We start from the raw sequence: 19534 nt of genomic DNA, 5'->3' as shown, positions 1-19534 counted from the left end.
TATGCATTTTGGGCCAGATGTAGGTAATTCCGATTTACCGACTCTTAAATACCGAATCATACCGATTCTGTATTTAAGAGTCGGTAAATCAGAAGGAGGCAGATGTAGGTAATTCGAATTTTAGAATTACCGAATCTGTATGAATCGGTATTTACCGATTCGGTAAATACCGAATTGGTATTGCCCATTGATTCCTATGGGCCATGAAGCCCATCGGAATCAATGGGAAATACCGATTCGGTATTTACTGAATCGGTAAATACCGAATCCTGCAAGGGTGCAGGTGGTGTCACTTTGACACCCTCTAGCAACCCAAGTACAGGCTTGTGTGACATGTGGCACACATACATCATGCACTAAGGGCATTTCTGTGTGCATTTCTGTGTCACTCTCTCACTATTCCGCGTTCCAATGACTTGGTGATGCAGTGTCTTTCAGCGTGTCTTTTCAGCGTTCTTTCAGTGGGAGGGTTACAATTGCGCTTCTTATGGGCTATTATTGTTTATTGATTATTTATTTGAAGTTAAATTGAATTGGTTTTTTTAATGAAATTTTTCGTTGTTGCTTCTGTGGTCGAAAGTTCAGGAGATCCTCGTGACTCTCGTACAGGAATTCAGCTGACTCAGACTTAGACTTAGACTCCTGCAGGCTCCTGAAGCACTAGACTGCGGCACTAGACTGTAGCAATCGAGACTCCCACTCACACAGCCCTCGCTTTCCTGCTTCCCCACATCACTCATGGTTCTTTGCAGGGTCTCACGGCAATCGTACACAGCCTGTCGCGGTGTCCAGGGCCGCCGGGATGACTGCTTTCCCCCGCGGTGCTCAAAGCCGCGGTGCACAAAGCCGTTCAGAGACGCTTCTCGTCTCCAGCTCCAGGGCTTTCCCCCGCGGTGCTCAACCTTTAGATATACATATATAAAAAATATTTATTTTTCAGAAAGATACACATTCACTGGATGATGTCATCAGTGATGTCATGAGTGATGTCACTGACCATGTCATGAGTGATGTAATATGTGACGACATCAGCAGTGCATTGCACGCGCAAGTTACAGTGAGTCCAACTAACTATACCGTGGGAATTTCAATGGTTTTATGTGAGTAAAATTTCCACCTAACTATAACTGGTGTGAAACCTATGGTTTTTTCAGTGAATTTATATATATATAAATCCCCATCTTCCCCATGGAAGTGGCCAGGCCCCAGGCCATGATTTCCTGCGGTGCTGATATTGGCCTGGGGAGAGGGGCCTTGTGGGCCTCCCTCACATTTAAAAAAATATATATATTAGGGCCAGGTCCCAGTGGATGGGGTGCCTGGGTTCAAAATTGTCCCAGGGAAAGGGGGTCCCGCCGGGGGAAAAGGGTTCTTTAAAAAAGAATTTGACCTAGACTTGTGGGTGGATCTGCGAATCCGTGGCAAAATGTTAAACAAATTTTAAAGCAAGCTTTAGCTCCTGCGCTTGTTTTTGTAATAATCCCCAGATGGCCCTGATCTCGGAGGCATTGTTGAAATGTAGTAGGAAGTGCAAAGGGCCCCCCTTCAAGCGCTGGTCAAAGCCCTGGGGCAGTATCATTAATATATGCAGGGAAACCTTGCGGCTCGGCAGCTGCCCTGTGTTCCGCCACCTCCCTGAGGCACAAATTTAATTAAAGAAATGTGTGGAAGGACCAATCACCTCCTCCGTAGGTCTGGGCACCGCCACCTCCTGGGGGCATCAACTTAATTATATGTTGGGGAGTCTTGCAGCTCCCCTGCTGACACGGGGACCGCCACCTCCCTGGGATACGTTTGTATAAAAATGGGGGAAGCCCGCTTGGCCTCCCACTGCCCCGAGCGCCGCCACCTCCCCAGGGCACATACATGATTTTTTTTTTAAACAATATGGGGGAGGCCCTACACCTCCCCGCAGCCCTGGGGACAGCCACCTCCCCGAAGCTTAAATAAATCATAATGAATGGGTGGACTCTAGGCCCTCCCATGCAGCCCCTAGGTACATCTGGGGCACACATACAATAATTCAGAAGGTCTGTTGCGGACCCCCAGGGACCACCTACTCCCTGGGGCCACTCCTTTGTTCCAATTGGTTCAAGCAGTAACCAGGTACCCTAGATTACCTTGGGGACCACCACCCCTAAGGGGCCCCAGGTCTCCTGGATGGCCCTGGGGACCGCCACCCCCAAGAGCCGGCTCCAGCAATGTCCCGGTACATCGCAGTTTGCTATGGCATGGTGGGAGCACCACTCCCACCAAGCCATAGCAAACTCTCTGCTTTCAGTAAGCAAGAAAAATAAGGTTTGTACTTGCTGAAAGCAGAGCAATGTCTGTTTCTCTGCCCTCTGTCAAACGAGCTGGGAAACTGACATTGCGTTGGGACCCAGAGAGCTGTTTGTCAGCAGCTCCTTGGATCCCAAAGCAATGCCGGCTCCCTCAGGAGGCACAGAGCCGGCAACCTCGGGGGTCTTCAGACTCTCCCGCGTTCAACAAGGAAGAAGTCAGGCCCTGGGGGATGGCATCCCCAGGGATGGGAATGGAGTTCCCGGGGCCGAAATATACATGGGAGGGGGGCTGGCCTTTAACCCCTTCAATGCGGGTGACAAAGCCAGCTCGTCATGGGCGTTACCTGCGCTGCAGGCATGACGAGCTGGCTTTGTCACGTAACGCGGGATTTTTGAAATTCTCGCGCGCAGCAGGAAAACCAGCTAGCGTGCATGCGGTTAAAAAAAACAAGAAAATATGTGTTAAGAAAAAAAAGGCAGGCCCTTGGCGATGGGGTCCCTGTGGCCGAAAATAACCCTGGAGAGGGGCTGCTCAGCTCCCCTCCCTCTTCTATTGTACAAAGAAAAATATAAAGGCCTGGCCATCGGGGATGGAGTCCCCAGGGCCAAAAATGGCCCAGGTCAGGGGTCGCTCGATCCTGCTCCCATTCCATTTTAAAAATAAATGAAAAAGTCCGGGCCCATGGTTGATGGGTCGTCGAGTTGGAATTAGTCAAGGGGGCTGCATCTTCCTTCCATTTTTTTAATTTAAAAAATCGAAAAGGGTCAGACCCCGGGGTTGGGGTCCCTGGGGCCTTAAACAGTCCGGGGAAGAGGGGGCCACGCAGACCTCCTTCGTAAACAATTGTAAAATACAAAGCTGGCAACTCACTGGAGTGCTGCCTACTTTTTCCACTATCCTGCTGATAGGGTAATTAGGTCCCCTTGCCTCCTGAGGGCCTCAGGAATTAATTAGACTTCTTTCCCCAAAGAGTAATGCACCAGGAGGTGTGTTTGCAGAATGGTTAAGAAAGGGGGAGTGGTCTCTCACAACCTCTCCGCAATCTACCTGTGTGGGTCTTACTGAAGGTAACTGGAGGGCTAGTTGGCCCCCAAGAACTCTTAAGAACCAAGGCGAATTTATCCCCCAAATAGTAGTGCCCCAGGAGGTACGATTGCAGAGTGGTAGAGCCCATAAACCTCTCTGCAAACCCACTGTCTGGGGCTTGCTGGAGGTAACAGGAGTTGTAGTTGGCCCCCAAGGACCCTCAATAGCCATGTGGACTTAATCCCCCTACTAGTAGTGCGCCAGGAGGCAGGTTTGCAGAATGGTGGAGAAAGGGGACATGGCCTCCTATCAGGTCTCAGCAATCCTTATGTGTGTGTATTACTAGAGGTAATAGGAGGGGCAGTTGGCTCCGAAGGATGTCCTTAGTGGCCAAGGAACCCTCCTGTTATCTCCAATAAGTTCAACACAGTGGAATTGGTAAGAGGTCTTCGGAGGCCCCGCCCCTTTCTCCACCACTATGGACTATGTTTCACGTGGTGCATTACAGGTTGAGTGATGAAGTCCACTTTACTCCTGAGGAACTTTGGGGGCCAAGATCCCAACTGATACCTCCTGTAGTTCCTACACAGCGGGATTCCTGAGAGCTGGTTGGAGGCCCAGGCCCCTTTCTCCACCACTCTGCAAACACCACTACTAGTTTAAAAATCATAGCAAATCAAAGAAAAAAACTAATTTACAGGGACGTTCTGGTTAGGAATTAGCATTTAAAACACCTTAGAAATTCACTGGAAAACAACAGAGGTTACAGACAATTAGGCTCAGGTTTCACTCGTACAAAACCAGAGAAAGTCAGCAGTTTAGTAAGCTGAGCTACCTATAACCTGTGCCACTAAATGCACTGCTTATGACATCACATAGTACATCACTCATAACATGGTCAGTGGCATCACTGATCCCATCACTAATGACATCTCAAATAACATCACAGATTACATTAATGATGACATCATTCAGTGGCTGTGAGTGTTTTTAAAATGTTTGAGTGTTAAATATACATACCAAGATGTATTAGTGAATCAGTGGGTGTATGGGTGCCTGTAAGGATGATTCAGTGGGTGCGTGACTGACTGTATTAGTGAGTGATGAGTTGTCTCGGTGAATGTATGGGTGTGTGACTAGGTTGTGTGAATGTCTGTATCAATCTGTCAGTTGGTGTCTCTGTGGCAGTATGGGTTGTTTACTTGGTATATGAGTGGCTGATTGATTGGTTGTCTGAGTACCTGTACGGCTGTACTTAAGGCAAAGGTGGAATCCTCCTTCCAAGACACTAGTAATTAAAGATGTAGTACCACTACCTGTCTAATGAAATTGCATTTTACTCTGTGGCCTGACTAAATGTTTTTACAGATATCAGTCTGACTATTCAATATACTCCTTTATACTTCACAGATACTTAGTAAATATTTTAATTTAATTGTGGCCTGACTAATCAATATATTCAATATTTTACAGATTCTATCTGATTAATCAATATAGTTTTCTATATTTACCGATATCTACAAGGCAAAACACGTTTTTTATTTGGTAAAGATTTTAATTTAATTGTGTCAAATGTCCAAGTGTTAACCTTTTGCACAACCATGGGTATCAGATGTTTATTCTTCGAGCCTAATCTTGTCATTAGGGTTATCTGGATGGGTCATGTGCAATAAGGGAACTGTGCAATCTTAATCTTATGTTTTTGTGGTCTGTGGGTCTCCAAGGGAAATTATGTGTAAAAAGGTGAATGTTTGAATGGAATATGATTAGGACTGATCCACTACATATACAAAAGTACCAAAGACTCTATGGTTATATGTTGAGCAGAAAACGAGTCGCAAATAACATAAGAGTGAGTTTAGGAATTAATTATGGGGAGGGTTTGAAGGTATTCATTTTCATTATATGTAATGATTTTAATTAATCAAACAATAATACATTTATATATATAGAATCTAAAACATCATGGTGCTAAAAAATACAGCTGGTTTTCCATACTTAGGAAATGCCCTAAAACACTTCAGCTGTGTAGGTAGCATTATATATATTGTTGCAGTTGCTTTGTGACGTGGAGTGAATATTTGACTGAACGAATGCCTTTCATCACACCTAAAGCATTCTAGTCAACTGTTTGTCTGTACACATTGTTAGATATGGTTGCCTAATTTTCTTTTAGAAAACCCACTACGGTGCGGTACTCTCAAGGGATTATAATTCTCTGTTAATTAGCTGCCCTGATCCTGTGATTTGCTCAGACTTTGAAAATAATTAATAAATAACTTAGTATAACACATGGAATTAAGAGTAACACCTGTAATTACAATGTTCTGAAACTTTAAGTCCTGGGCTCCTTACTACCCACTTGACCAATCGTGTATTATATCCACAGGGAAAAAAGGTGTTAAGGATAATTTGTCAAGCTTTATTGTGAGGAACTGAAATAAATGTCTTATATTTGAATTATGTTTCCTAAGTAGGTATTAGCAGAAAGCAAGTGTGAAAGTAAATTTTTTGCAAATGGCTTCTACAGTCTACATTTTAGCAAGGTATTTGGTATTAGCAGAAAATGAATGCGAGATTCTTTTTTTTGAAAACCGGTTCGACTGTCAACATTTTAGCAAAGCATTTTAGACTTTCGTTTATGTCTGTAGTAATGTTGCAGGACCGTATATGCGGAACGCATCATATTTCTCTATTTATTCTCATTAGTGTACTGTCATTCCTGCTGCTCAATATTTATGAATCTAATTTCTTTCTTGTTAGGTCGAAAGGATTGTAGACAAACGGAAGAATAAAAAAGGTAAGTGGGAATACCTTATCAGGTGGAAAGGGTACGGAAGCAGCGAAGACACCTGGGAGCCAGAACATCATCTCCTACACTGTGAAGAATTTATTGATGAGTTCAATGTGCTTCATGTCACTAGAGAAAAGCGAGAAAAATCTGGAAAACAATGTGGTATTTCAAAATATTTACGGGAAAATCAAGTCACAAATTTTGGAAAACTATCCCAGAGACCTCACGAGTCTGGAAAAATTAAAGGGACAGCACTTAAAAGGAAACGTTTGAATCCACCACTCCAGAAGCAGAAAAAACTATATACAGCAAAGCAACCATCTGGAGCCACTAAAACTGTGAGCTATCGAACTACACCGAGTGGCTTGCAGATAATGCCACTGAAAGCGTCTCATAACGGCATTCAGAATGGCGATGCCAGCCATGAGAAAGATTGCAAACATTTTGAAAACTCATCCGCACAGGCAAAAATTGAGTTCAATGATCACAAAAAAGATCATGAGTTTACCAATGATTTGGATGTAAAGAATTCATCGATTGTGAATGGAATAGGTATGTAAAGTATTTTAACTGTTGAATATCAACATTGAATGCCTATGTTTCATAACAAACAGACTTCCTGCCAAGCAGTGTTTCTCCTAACCTATTACAGGTGTTGTTGAAAGCAATAAAAGAATACATGATTTTCCGTTCAATCTTTTATGCTTTTTCATTGGAAAGAAGATACATCTGTACAAAACTATGCACCATAGTTTAACACGCTACTTTGTCACATTTCTTTATTGATTTTACAAGATGTTGGACACATTTTTACACATGTCGATGAGCATTGCTTTCAAACCTTAAGAAGTTCATAATTCACAATGCTGGTATAATTTAACAGCACCATACCGCCAATTCTTTTTTTTAAGTTTGATTTTATTGGAGAAATAAAGAAGGGAAGGAAAGGAAAAAACAGAAAATGGATACGACAATATTATACATATTGATAGAAATTAATAGTAATGTAAATACATAAATGAAATAAGCATTGCAATAAAACTTTCATGAAAGGCATAAATAACAAGCATGAGGATTTCTTGAACATAACATGTGAATATGAATTAGATGCACCATAAAGTACAGTGAAACGTAAAAATTCAAACAGAAAGGCAATAATAGTGTCATAGTGGTTTGCGGACCTCGACTATGTCCGGATCTGGAGAGGTAGGTACTGGGGCAGATGAAGAAAGGTACGTTACCAAAGGAAGCCAAACCAGGTCACGTTTAATTGCTAGGGATATGGGGGACACATAATTGGTCTCCAGTCGGTGATGAAAGCAGACTGAGTTCCACCAGGTATGGTATGAGATGCTTGCAGCTTGTTTCCAGTTAGAGGTCATACTGCCAATTTTATCTGCGCCTCCATGCATGAGTACCTGCCCCTAGTCTTAATCCATCCTGGTTTAAACATTAGTCCGAGATTAGAACATATTGAACTTTTATAACTTAGTTATCAATCGCAGTCATGCTATATTTTACAGCCATCTGCATTGGAGGGAGAGGACTATTCTCGTGAATTAAGGGGAGCGGAGAAGGGGAAAGAAGGCGAGGGGGTAGAAGAAAAAAACAAACCAAAGGACATTCCAGAGTAGGCTGCATGTCTCATACTTAAACCCACTCTATTTCCACAGGGTCCCCTTAGCATTATAACATATACAATAGTACACTGTTCTATCACGGTGGTGTTTCATGGAATTTTGCCTCTAGTTTACATAGATATCAGTCCCATATCCCTGCCTCCTATTTATATGAGATTCAGTAACATATCTGTTTCAGTATAAACTTGTTTAATCAATTCTCGCTACCAAACAGCTGTCTGCAGGATAGAAGGGCATTTCCATGCAAAAACCTTTCCAGCATTTGTGTGTCACTTTCTTGAACATGTGCTCCACCTGTCACAACAACCACTTCAATACAAAGTATCCTTCCAGTCTGTTGTATACATCTACTGATTCCAGGACATTGGCCATTGCAATTGAGCTGCTGCGTTATAAAGATCATAATTGCGGGCGGGTAGCCAGCCCACCATTTGCCAGAGGGGCAAATAATTTCCCAATTGCCACTCTGCTTCTCAGATCAGGGAAGTCAGTAATGACTGCAGATCCCTAAAAAATACTCTTCAGCACCACCGGAAGCACTGCAAAAAAAGTCAATCAGCCTCAGGAGCACTAAGAATTTAGATATGGCCACTTTACTATCAGTGATAATGGGAGTGAGCTCTGAAATGGGAGTGACTATCTCAGTGATGTTATTGCCTGCTCCAAATTCCCATTCACCAGCTCTGTCTCCAAATTTTAATCATTAATTCCCAAGTATCTGATGGTATCATAAATCCACTGTTAGCCGATGCTGGGTATCAATCGCTTCTGATCATTCAATAGTACATGTAAAGGAAACAAGCAGGACTTATCCCACTTTATCTTTATCTGTTACATTAGCCTGAATTGTTCTAATAGGGCCATCAGTGGCCCCAGGGATATGCCACCTCTCTTTCATCTTATTACTCCAGTCCAGGCCCCTAGCTTATAGTAAAGACAACAGGGGTTCCATTGCTACAGTGGGCGCCAAAGACCAGTGTCCCTTTTTTATCTTAAAGGTCTCTGATAGCACTCTAAATGTGCTAATTGCGCCAGTGGTTGGAAGTACAGCAACTGTATCCAGCTTACAAATTCTGAGCCTACCCTTATGTTGTGTTGTGGCGTACTGCCATTAAGTAAGGCCACTCAAGAGTATTAAAGGTCCTCTCTAGGTTGAGTCAAGCCACCCAAGCACCTGCATCCCACATTTTCACCCAGTCTATGATTCTGAATGACCTGCGTATATTTAAAAAATGATGATAGGAAAGAAGCTGAATCTCAGGAATTCCCTAATGTTATACACCTGAGGCGAGTGACTCAGCAACAACTAAAGAAAACTGGAGAGAATTAGCAGTTATTTTTTCTCACGTCGAAGGATATTAGTGTTAATACTAGTCCATAATGATTACTTTCAAGATATTGATTACAGGAAGGGCCAACCCCCTCACCGCCCATGAGGTTCGGAATAAAACCAAGTAGGGTGACTCAAGATATCATCCAGGTAAGTTAAGTCAAATTTGTATGCAATATATACCAGTGACTAACACACGCAGTTTGGCCCCGATATATAAATATATGAGCAGAGTGTTTTCTTGTGAAGGAGTGCATTGCAGTCACACATGTAATTAGGGTTGAAGGGTTTCGCAATAGCAAGTGAGAGTGTGTTTGGTTTGGAGTGATCACTAATGAAGACGTTTGTCTTCTCTTCTTCATCAATTGAAACATGATTACAGTATTAGCTCATGTTTATTCTATTTTATGTTCTTGTATCCTACTGGTTCTGTTAGCACAGTACTAGAATGTAGGAGAACGTTATGCCTCATTTTTTCACATACTCTTCTGTAATTAGGAGGGGAGAGGGAAGGAGGTTTAGTAGCCCTGAAACAGAGGGACCTATTCGGGCAGCACTTTATCTGGTGAAACAGATTAGCAGAATTGGATGTCAAAACCATTGTGTATTTGTAGGATATCCCACTTTAATTTTTTTGACATGATATGGACACTCATCAATTAAAAGGTGATATGCATGGTATACCCATAATCATTTTTATAGTAACTGGATCCATGCACTTGTCCAGAATAATATCATATACGCACTCCCGTTTCGTGGTTGAGCCCATCCAGGTGGTATTATCTGTCTGGATGAGGAAAGAAACCAATGATGAAGCATGCCACCATTTGATGGTTGAGGTGCCTTCTATTATTTAAATAACCCTGTATGATATTTTGCATATTTGGAAGCAGATACTTATTGTTCCTGTGCCCTCACATCTTGTGGTGTAGAATCAGTTGAATTTGAAGAATGTGCACGAGTCATGCATCTAACACCTCTTGCTTTCTTTTTATGGAAAATTAGTAATTGAAGAGGGCCATGCATTTTTTTCTCCTCATCTAGTGATTTAAAAATTAGGACAGAAATGTGATCAGAAATGCCATCAACCATTAATTTCACTATTATGGATCTTTGGGAAGAACACTGTATTGGACAAGAACTTGTCCAGTTTAGATTCCGAGCTGTGGGCGCTGTCAGAAAAGTGCATTGTTTTCCTGTAGCATGCAATAGGCACCAGAGTACATGAGGCAAATGGTCTGCCGTGATTTTGCGAAGAATGACTCTGTCTGTATCTTGTCTAAAGTCAGGAAACCTTATTTTACCCATAGTAGTATCTTAGGCCACATTCCATTTCCCTCCGTTGATGACCTTATTAGAGCCAAATTCCATTAGCAGATAGTTTAGCATGGAGAACCTGAATTGTTTAGCTCCCAGTGGACCGTGGATAGAGCTAAGGATCAGGGACTGATTATAGATGTTTAATTGGGCAAAGACATATTGACCATTGGTATCAGTCCATGTCTTTTGTATGTGGTCTGGTAATCTTTTGTGTATTAGTAGCTCCATATTGTTTTCCTAGGCATGATTTTGGTCCTAGCATCACCACAGGTGGTACCTCAGAGCTGGAGATGGATATGACCTTGCCTACCCAGCCTCATTTGAGTTTAGTAGATTCAGTAACATTAAGGTGAGTTTCCTGTATAAGTACTATAGCTGTTTGTTGGAAGCTGGAGTCCCAGCCTCACACTACTGTCCCCAAATGCAAGACCCTGGACTCCTCACTCAACGTTAGGCCAAGCAAGGACACCGTTTGAGATAGCCCTGCTTTACCCCCTTAGTACTGCGTACCAATACAATCCTTTGCTGGGCAAAGGAGAAATATTATAATGCGTAACGATACACCTGAGTACTGCTACAATCATGTACTGCGCAATAAAGGAATAATGCAATGCGTGGCTACAATCATGTACTTTGAAATGAAGAAACAATGCTATGCGGGTCGCTACAATCCTGCACTTTGCAATGGAGAAATAATGCAATGCGTAGCGCTACAATTGTGTACTTTGTTATGCAGAAATAATGTCGGGCGTCATAAGACAGTCCGCCAGTTCGTTATCAGCAATATTGGTAATGTGTATTACAACAGTCAGCCTCTTTGATAACAATTGCCCCCCACACGTATCAACGATGACATAAGGTACAGCTTCTCACTCTGGCCTCAGTACTGCCACTCCTATAGTCAGTACGGGCCCAAATCTGAGCAGAAGCAAAGGCTCACTTTGCCAGAAGGACTGAGAGGCCGTGAGAGTGTTCCTCGGAGCCCGCACCCTGCCCAGGTAGTGATCCATGCCACCTGGGGGCATGACCCCAATCTCCTCTCCTCCTTCAGCAAACTGGGCCTTCCTTAAGGAACTTTCTCAATGGGCCTCAGCGGCTCGACCTGGCAGCTCAGCTCCTCCGGTGCTGCCCGTCCGGGCTGCGCCTGTTAGAAAGTTGTCAGATTACGTTACTCCGGGTGCACGTTCACTGCAGCACTCCCCTAGTCTCCTCTGGCACGAAGCCACACACACAACACTAATGGGACTTCACTGGACTCCGAGTGCACGATCACCAGTCACTCCTTCCTGCTGTCTCAGTTGTTACCAAGACCTGCACAACGCGCTGTAGAGTCTCACTTTCTTCTGGTGCAAATGATGATCAGCTGATCACCTCCACAGTCCCAGGTTACACCAAAGCACGCACACTGCTTCACTGATACTTACTCCAACTCCTGTGCCCCGATATCCAGTACGTTCTTCTCTGCAACAGAAAATCCTTTTCAGCAGCCCTTACCAAAGGAGCAGGCTGCCTTGCAGAACTGTCTTCTGCTACAGCCAGCTGAAAATTTTCGACTTCCATTTCAGAGACTGAGTCCGAACATAGAAATCTTCATCACAGCTTTGACCCAAGGCTATCCGCTAATGAAGCTCCCTCCTTGGACACCCCCTGCAGCCATGCCCTGCTGAACTTTACCTTCTGAAAGCACTTTGTGTCAGAATTTATTCTAAGTCCAAAGGTAAGGGCTGACCGGACCCAATCTTCTTGCATGCGAACTGCGCTCCATCGCAGTAGGCCATATTTTTTTGTCTAAGAGCTGTTCTTGTGTGACTAGATGTCCGCGGTAGGCGCTTTGATCTTTTAGGAGCTTGTTTTTACTAAAAAAATAACAAATGCATAACTCTGGTTCTACTGATTCAATTTTTGTCTTTTTGGTATCAAATAATGTATTCAAATGTACTCTATTTTTCTAAATTGGTGTGGGATTTTCCTTGTGTGTATTTTCATTTCATCACTCTTTGTGCACTGCATACATATTTTACACATTGCCTCTAATGCACAGTAAAACTTTCTTATAAAGGGAAGCAAGTGCCAATGTATTTTGGGAAAGAGAAGGGAATATCTTTACATTTTATGTGGAGAAGGAGAACTGTGGCTCAACGTAAATGGCATGCCTCTCTTCATCAAACCTAAAGAGACTCTAATTTTTCTAATATCCTAAAATAACAGTATAGGACTTGGCCCCTAGATCGTTTTCCTGACATAGAGTTGCCAATTTAGATGCTTTGGGTACTTTGCCACTGCTGATCAGTGTCAAAATACAAGTGTTCCCTGTGTAATGTGTAATGGTAATTGGTTGGCCACGATTGGTATGTTTGCCTTACTAGTAAATTATTTAGTGATGTGCATTGTGTGTGCCAGGGCTAATAATGCAAAGGTGCGCGGAGAAGGGAACTCAGGCCTGCAGAGTAGGGCCTGCGCACAGTTTTCTAAGTTGGCATGTAGACCTGACAAGTGCAACTACTTGACAGGCCTTACTTTCCCTTTTGCGTACACAGTGGGCACCCCTGTGGTAGGTCCCGGGTAACCCCTGGGCACGGTCAATGTAAGTAAAAGGCAGGACATATACTGAGGTGTGTGCTATTTCCTGACAGTTAAAAACACGTCACTTTGTTTTTCACTGGTGAAAGACCATCCTGTCCATAGGACAGAATGGAGGAGGCTGACCATTGTGTTTGTTAGTCTAATTTCCCATAAGTTTAAAATGGAGAGGTATAGTTTAGTATGTGTGAACTCAGTGTCATAACACATCTTTCTATGAAAGTGGTTTTGTCACTGTGTGTTCAGAAGCCACTCTTTTAGAAAGTGGCTGTGTTTTGTGCTATAAGCATTTCTATGTTTCTCTGCTGAATGTGGATTGACTGTCTGGATCTGAGAGGTGAGAGGAGCTGAGGGAGGTCTTGACCCGGGGAGGGGTTGAGATGGCACCAGGCTGTCCTGCATCTGGAGAGTAGGCGGAGGAGAAGCCCTGAGAGGTGAAGAGGCCTGGGTTGTGGCTTTAAAATAATTGACCCATCTCCTGCTGAGTGATTAAGGATACAGACCCCCAGTATCAAAGGGAGAAAGGTGACACTAGGAGGAAGACACTCAGAACTGATTTAGGCAGGGGTCAGGGACCCCTGAGCACAACAAACTTCAAAGACATGTAGGGGTATAATTATGAGAGCTGAGAGCCCTTAACGTTGGAATAGAAATGGATTGAGACTGTAAAGGCTTGGACCCATTTCGTGGTCAAAAGGAACCTCTTTTAAGGAAGGGACAACTGAAGAGACTGCTATGAAGGACCGACCCTTGCTTCGTGATATGGAGCTGGTCTGCAGTTTGCTGTTTTATCCAAGAAAGAGGCTGTTGGGACTGTGCTTTGTGCGCTGGGTCCCCCTCTTGAAGAAGACTGTGCTTTGTGCTGTTTCTTGTTACCTGAAGGGCCCGAGGTAAGTTGGCTCCCTGTTTGGAACACATGAACATAAAAGTTTCCAGAGAAGCTGTGGGCGTGTGTTGTGGCAGCATGAGACCCTCAGAAGGTGTGCCCTGGGATCTGGGACACACTGAGGAGAAGTGAGACTGACGCACTGGGTGCATGTAGTGGTGCACATGAGGCGTCGTGAAGAGCGCCTGGTCAACGTGTGCATCAAAGGTGAAGTGAGTATCGGACTTGCTGGGTGTGTGTTGTTGTGCATTGGAGGCGCTGGTGAAGAGTGCCTGGTCATCGAGTGCACCGGAGCAGAAGTGAGGCTCCGACACAATGAGAGTGTTGGGGTGCCTGGTCAGCGTTTTCTTCGGAGGTGAAGGGAGTCTCCGACGCACAGGGTGCATGTTGTAGTGTACAGGAGGCGTTGATGAGGAGCGCCTGGTCAACGTTTGCATCGGAAGTGGAGTGAGTCTCGGACACGCAGGGTGTGATTAGTGGTGCACGGGAGGTGCTGGTGAAGAGTGCCTGGTCATCGAGTGCACAGGAGCAGAAGTGAGGCTCGGACACAGTGAGCATGTTGGGGTGAGGCCAAAGGCGTTGGTTAAGTGCGCCTGGATATTGGGGCACCAGAGTTGGAGTAAGTCTCAGTGAAGCAGTGTGCATGCTTTGGTGTAACCTAGGACTGTGGCTGATCATCGTGTGCACCGGAAGAAAGTGAGTCTCTACAGTGCGGTGTGCATGTCTTGGTGGCAACTGAGTCAACGTGAAGTCCCATTAGTGTTGTGTGTGTGGCTTCATGCCAGAGGAGACTCGGAGGGTGCTGTGGTGAACTTGCACCCAATTGCAAATTACAGTCATTAAATGTAATAAGGAATCTCTAATGTTATCCTATGGGAGGGGTAGGGCTACCAGTAGTGAAAAACTAATTTGTGAGTTTTTCACTTCCAGGACATTTAAACATTGTATTTGACAACTTTTTAATTATTACACAGCATCCTGCCTTATGGCTACCTAGGGCCTGCCTTAGGGGTGACGTATATGTAAAAAAAAGGGGAGATGAAGATTTGGCAATGGGGTTTTAATGCCAAGCCACCATTGCAGTTTTAAACTGAATTCAAGCTGTAGTGGTAGGCCTGGGACATGATTTCAGTAGCTACTTAAATGGGTAGCACAATTAGAGGAGGCCCGCTGGTAGCATTAAATTCAAACGTATTTATCAAACATACATAGTTTCCAAATAATACCCATATTTTTACTTTTGCTGGAAACAATTTCCTCGAATATTATGTTCTTAATTTCTTTTCGTAATTTAAACTATGTAGGCTACAACTTGTACACCCATTGCATATTGTATGGTTATGGAGGTGATATGGCCTCAAGGTCAAAGCTGCAAATTTTGGACATGAGGAACTAGCTTCAAGTCCCGGTGTCACCTGAATATCCCCTGATTCTGACCGATGCTCTTAATCTCATGCGGAAAACAAAATAAATCCGAGTGTCACATCCTCTCTCCATAAAACTGGGAAAAATGTCATGGCATTTAGGATTCTACCTAGCAATGGGGCCTTAGTAAGACATTGATCTTCTCTGTAAAAACATGTCTGATACTAGATTCTGAGGCGCTTCAGTAAACCAAGATATCTGTTTCTTAGAACTTTAGCCCAGTTGGGTGATATATAATATGTTAACTGCAGCAAATTGTACACTGATTTGGCCAAAGGGCAAAGAAGACTGTATTAAGCTTTATGCAAGGATAGTATAAAATGGGGTTGAGTTTGTGATGGAACTTACTAATGCAATTATTTACTTAATTCTTAACTCTGCAGAATTAATCTGTTGAAGTTTCAACAGATTAATTCTGCAGAGTTGTATTGCTGTCACTGTATTGTGTAAAAGCAGGAATTTGACTTATTAAAATGCATACTTACAGAAGAATATTTTTTTGATCGAACCTACTAAACTCTTATTGTTCTTCATTGAAGGCTTGCTTACCCTTTAATTGAGGAATTTGTAATATAATCCTAAATTGATAGTACAGGTTCTCCATAACACAGATGCCATTTTGAGATCCAGTCTGGGGTTGGAAAACATACTTTTAATGTTTAAATTTATTTTTGCTACTGCAGTCACGTATAAATATTATATTTTGATGTTCAGTTATCATAAGCATACTAAATCAAAATTGACTGTTAAACAATTTCATATTATTGTATTATAATCTAATTTTAATTAGTCTGGAGAAGGCTCACTAACACACACAGGTTCATGTTACCCTTCCTACATTCTTGTAACTAATCTTTGACTGGTTCCCCAATTAATATTGTAAAACGCTAATCTATTTTCTATTTTACTGTTCTCACCTAATTTGTGTAGCTAGGCCGCCCCTTTCTTACTGCTTTAAGTAATAGAACACGGGGGGGCAAGTTTAGTAGATGCGGCCTGGCACTGCGGATTCTATACATATGTTTTATTCATGCCCTAACTTAGCTCAGATCTTTCAGGATATCGAATCTTTCTTTAATACAGTTTTGGGGATCCCGATTGCAATAACACCAGAATTGGTAATCCTGGGCACTGAGTGCAATTGGGGAGGCAATACAAGAGCAAGACCGGAGATTAGATTTGTATTTATCGCCATGGCCATTATACGATTATGTATACTTCCCAGTGGATTAGCCTCAACTCTCCCGCATTTATAATTTGGAGATCAAAGATTCTAGCTATCTATAATATTGAGTCCTCTGTAAATAGATTGAAAGGACGTAAAAGACGGGAACATGGGGAAAAAAACGTGGGCTCGAATTTCCGAGTGGATTGACTAAATTCCGTTCTTTGTCTTTTTATGTCAATTTATTAAGGGTTTTGCTATTTCTCCACAATGAATTTGCCATGACTTGTAACTGTAATATGGAGAGTTAAAATGTTAATACAACTAAAACTTTTTAAAAAAGTAATAGAACAATAATCTTTTGAGTCTACTCTACTATGGAAACTAAAGGTTGAGGTATATTTCATTAACTATGAGATTTTCCTAGAATGTCCATTCAATCCAGCATTAGTAGCATGAAGAATCTGCTTTCTTTTTAATTTTAATTGTGATAGAAAACATCTTGTTTTGTTACCTTTAAACTTATATACATATGCTGGGATGCACTTTTATTTTATTTGACTCCTTTCTGTGAACTTGCATTGCTAAACTAAACTATCTGTGTATAAATTAAATTTTTAGTATTCAAAGTACAAATGCATAATTCTGTACTACTTTAGAGTACCTGTTTCTGTTGTATGATAAATGCTTTTGAATCCGAGTAATGCTAATTTTGTTGTTGTGTTTCTGCATTATCTTTCAGTGACCCAATACTTCAGTATTGCCCCTGCCATTCTGTATACTAAATGTTTACGATTCAGCTGAATGTATCTTTTAATGTGCATAGACCTATTCTCAAATTTATTGAGTGAGATTTGTGTTTACATTATTCTAATATCCCATTAATACTGTCCTGGTTCTTCCTTACCTATTCAAATCTTCAAAAAGGCTAACAACCCTTAACAATCTGTATGTATGTGGACTGGTATCCCATTCTTTTTCATTTATTTGTGGAATAGATGGGGTGTTCATTTCTTACATTTATTGGAAACCTGATTTGTCGATGACTGGAAAGCACAATAGACCAGGTTAGTGGAGGGTTTGCAGCAAGAAAACAGTGGTCTTTGAACTACACCACTTATTGTACTTCACCACTTATCTGTTGCATAGCACTTTCTAGGATATTCTTCCTGGTGCCTCCCATCTTTTTTGTATCATGTAGTTGGATCCTTGATGATCTGAGTTATATTTTTAACTAATAAGAATATGGGAAGTTACAATATTAACCTCTTTGTTTGAGTGTCCAGGTATAAGGCCTATATTTGTGGTCTTACATCGTCTTACGGTTTCCCATATTCCCTATTTGTTCACACAGGACACATTGGAATGGTTTGTGTAAAAATGTATTTCTTTGATCACTGTTTGAGAAAATGCATTTGCCAAATTGGCATTAGTGGATACTGTCAATGCATTTTTTACTTTTTTAATGGAGTTCATGTTTGTTGTGTTGCACAACTTTTATATTTCATAAATCCAAATTAAATACCATATTAAGTTCTATTTGATGTAGTGAACATTATATTAATCTAAATATTAAAACAATCCTAGTTTAGTATCCCTTTTTAGGAAAACCCTGTAGATGTGTTATGACACCCTGTTCTTCTTTTGAAGGACTTCCTTGAATTCATATTCACTCATAGTGAACAATCTTGATTCCCTATCATGATGAATCTGGAAGGCGCGGGTAAACCATGAGGTATATTGGTGGTTTAACACCCATTATGACTGTGTGACTCCAGGGGCAGTCCTTCCTCCTCCTCCCATGTTGCCTTTAATTCTTCACAAATCACGATTGAATATCGCTCCATTTGGGTGAGCTAGTAAGCCAGTTATTGCGTGTAATCAGTGGTTATATGTGTGGCTGTCTCCTTTAACTAAAGAGGTAGACAGGACATGAGGTTCCAGGGCACTTTTTGTCCTGATAAAAGGCCTAGACCCAATGTGGCCATCACAGTTCTCAAAGGACTTGCTACCAGCCTGGAAAAACTGCCACACCGACCCCCATTGTCGTCTATGTGGATACCGAAATGAAACACTAACGCACTTACTATGTGTGTGCCCGGCACTTAAGGTCTTGAGGAGACGGCTTTTAAAGAACATTTTTAACAAATTGAACATTCGGACTTGTAGGCAAGCCGTAATCCAATGGCTAGATGGATCATGTCCTATGCTGGCCTGCAGGGGGGTCAAATATATGATGAAAGCCCAATCTCTCTTACAGCAAGCTGACCTTGGAATTATACCACCAACTTGAAATATTTGATGCTTACTTGCCACTTGACAAACAGTTTTATTTGCCAATATTTTAAAAAGTGTTTTATGTCCCATGATGATCTAGATGCATTTTGTAATGATTTTTAATAATTTTATTCAATAAAAATTGACTTGACTTGACAATGTGGCCATCTTTCTATGGGCTGAAACATGTTAACAGAATTATCAGGGTCATCATCTCCCTTTTTGTTTTTTTAATCATACCTGAACAACTGCTAATAAACAGAGACCTTGGTTGTTCAAGGTATTTAAAAAAAAAAGACCCAGCTGTTATTTATATTCAAAGTACTCCCTGGAATATGCTTGAACCCATCCTTGTTTTTAGTGACCAGGCTGAAACCCAATGATGAAGCATGCCACTACTAGAGTAGATGAGGGTCTAGCAAAGAAAGGGTTTTTTTTCAAATTAAGAGCCGGAAACTCCCTAAAAAATCTTCCTCTGTTTTGAATATTTCTTGGGAGGGGATACTCATTAGTGTGTATTGACAAAATATGGGGTAGCCTTCAGCAATTATAGCATGTAAAGTGCTAATAGATGGGACTATATATCCACTTTTACTTCTTTTCAATTATCATCAACACATGGCATCCATCTGGATGATGGCTTGGGAATTTTGTTAGCTTATTCTTGAAAAGCACCTACTAGTTCCTAACTATCTTTCCTTTCATGTATATTGCCATCTTTTATGAATCATTCAACAGATTTTCATTGTAAGGTCAGCAATATTTCCTGACAAAATCTTACTAGTTTGTAAATCTAAGGGTCTCATTA

General features: G+C 42.0%; 1 protein-coding gene across 1 annotated transcript in view; it reads left to right on the top strand.

The window, feature by feature from the left end:
• CDYL2 (chromodomain Y like 2) overlaps positions 1-19534 on the top strand; it is a 543748-nt gene that overhangs the window by 211126 nt on the left and 313088 nt on the right. The window contains exon 2 of the mRNA XM_086945095.1: positions 6073-6655. Within this exon, the coding sequence (XP_086801221.1) occupies positions 6073-6655 (583 nt within the window). The remainder of the gene's footprint in view (positions 1-6072; positions 6656-19534) is intronic.

Source organism: Lissotriton vulgaris, chromosome 12 (genome assembly GCF_964263255.1).
Source record: "Lissotriton vulgaris chromosome 12, aLisVul1.2, whole genome shotgun sequence".
NCBI lineage: Eukaryota > Metazoa > Chordata > Amphibia > Caudata > Salamandridae > Lissotriton > Lissotriton vulgaris.
This window is presented reverse-complemented; position numbering and strand designations above follow the sequence as displayed.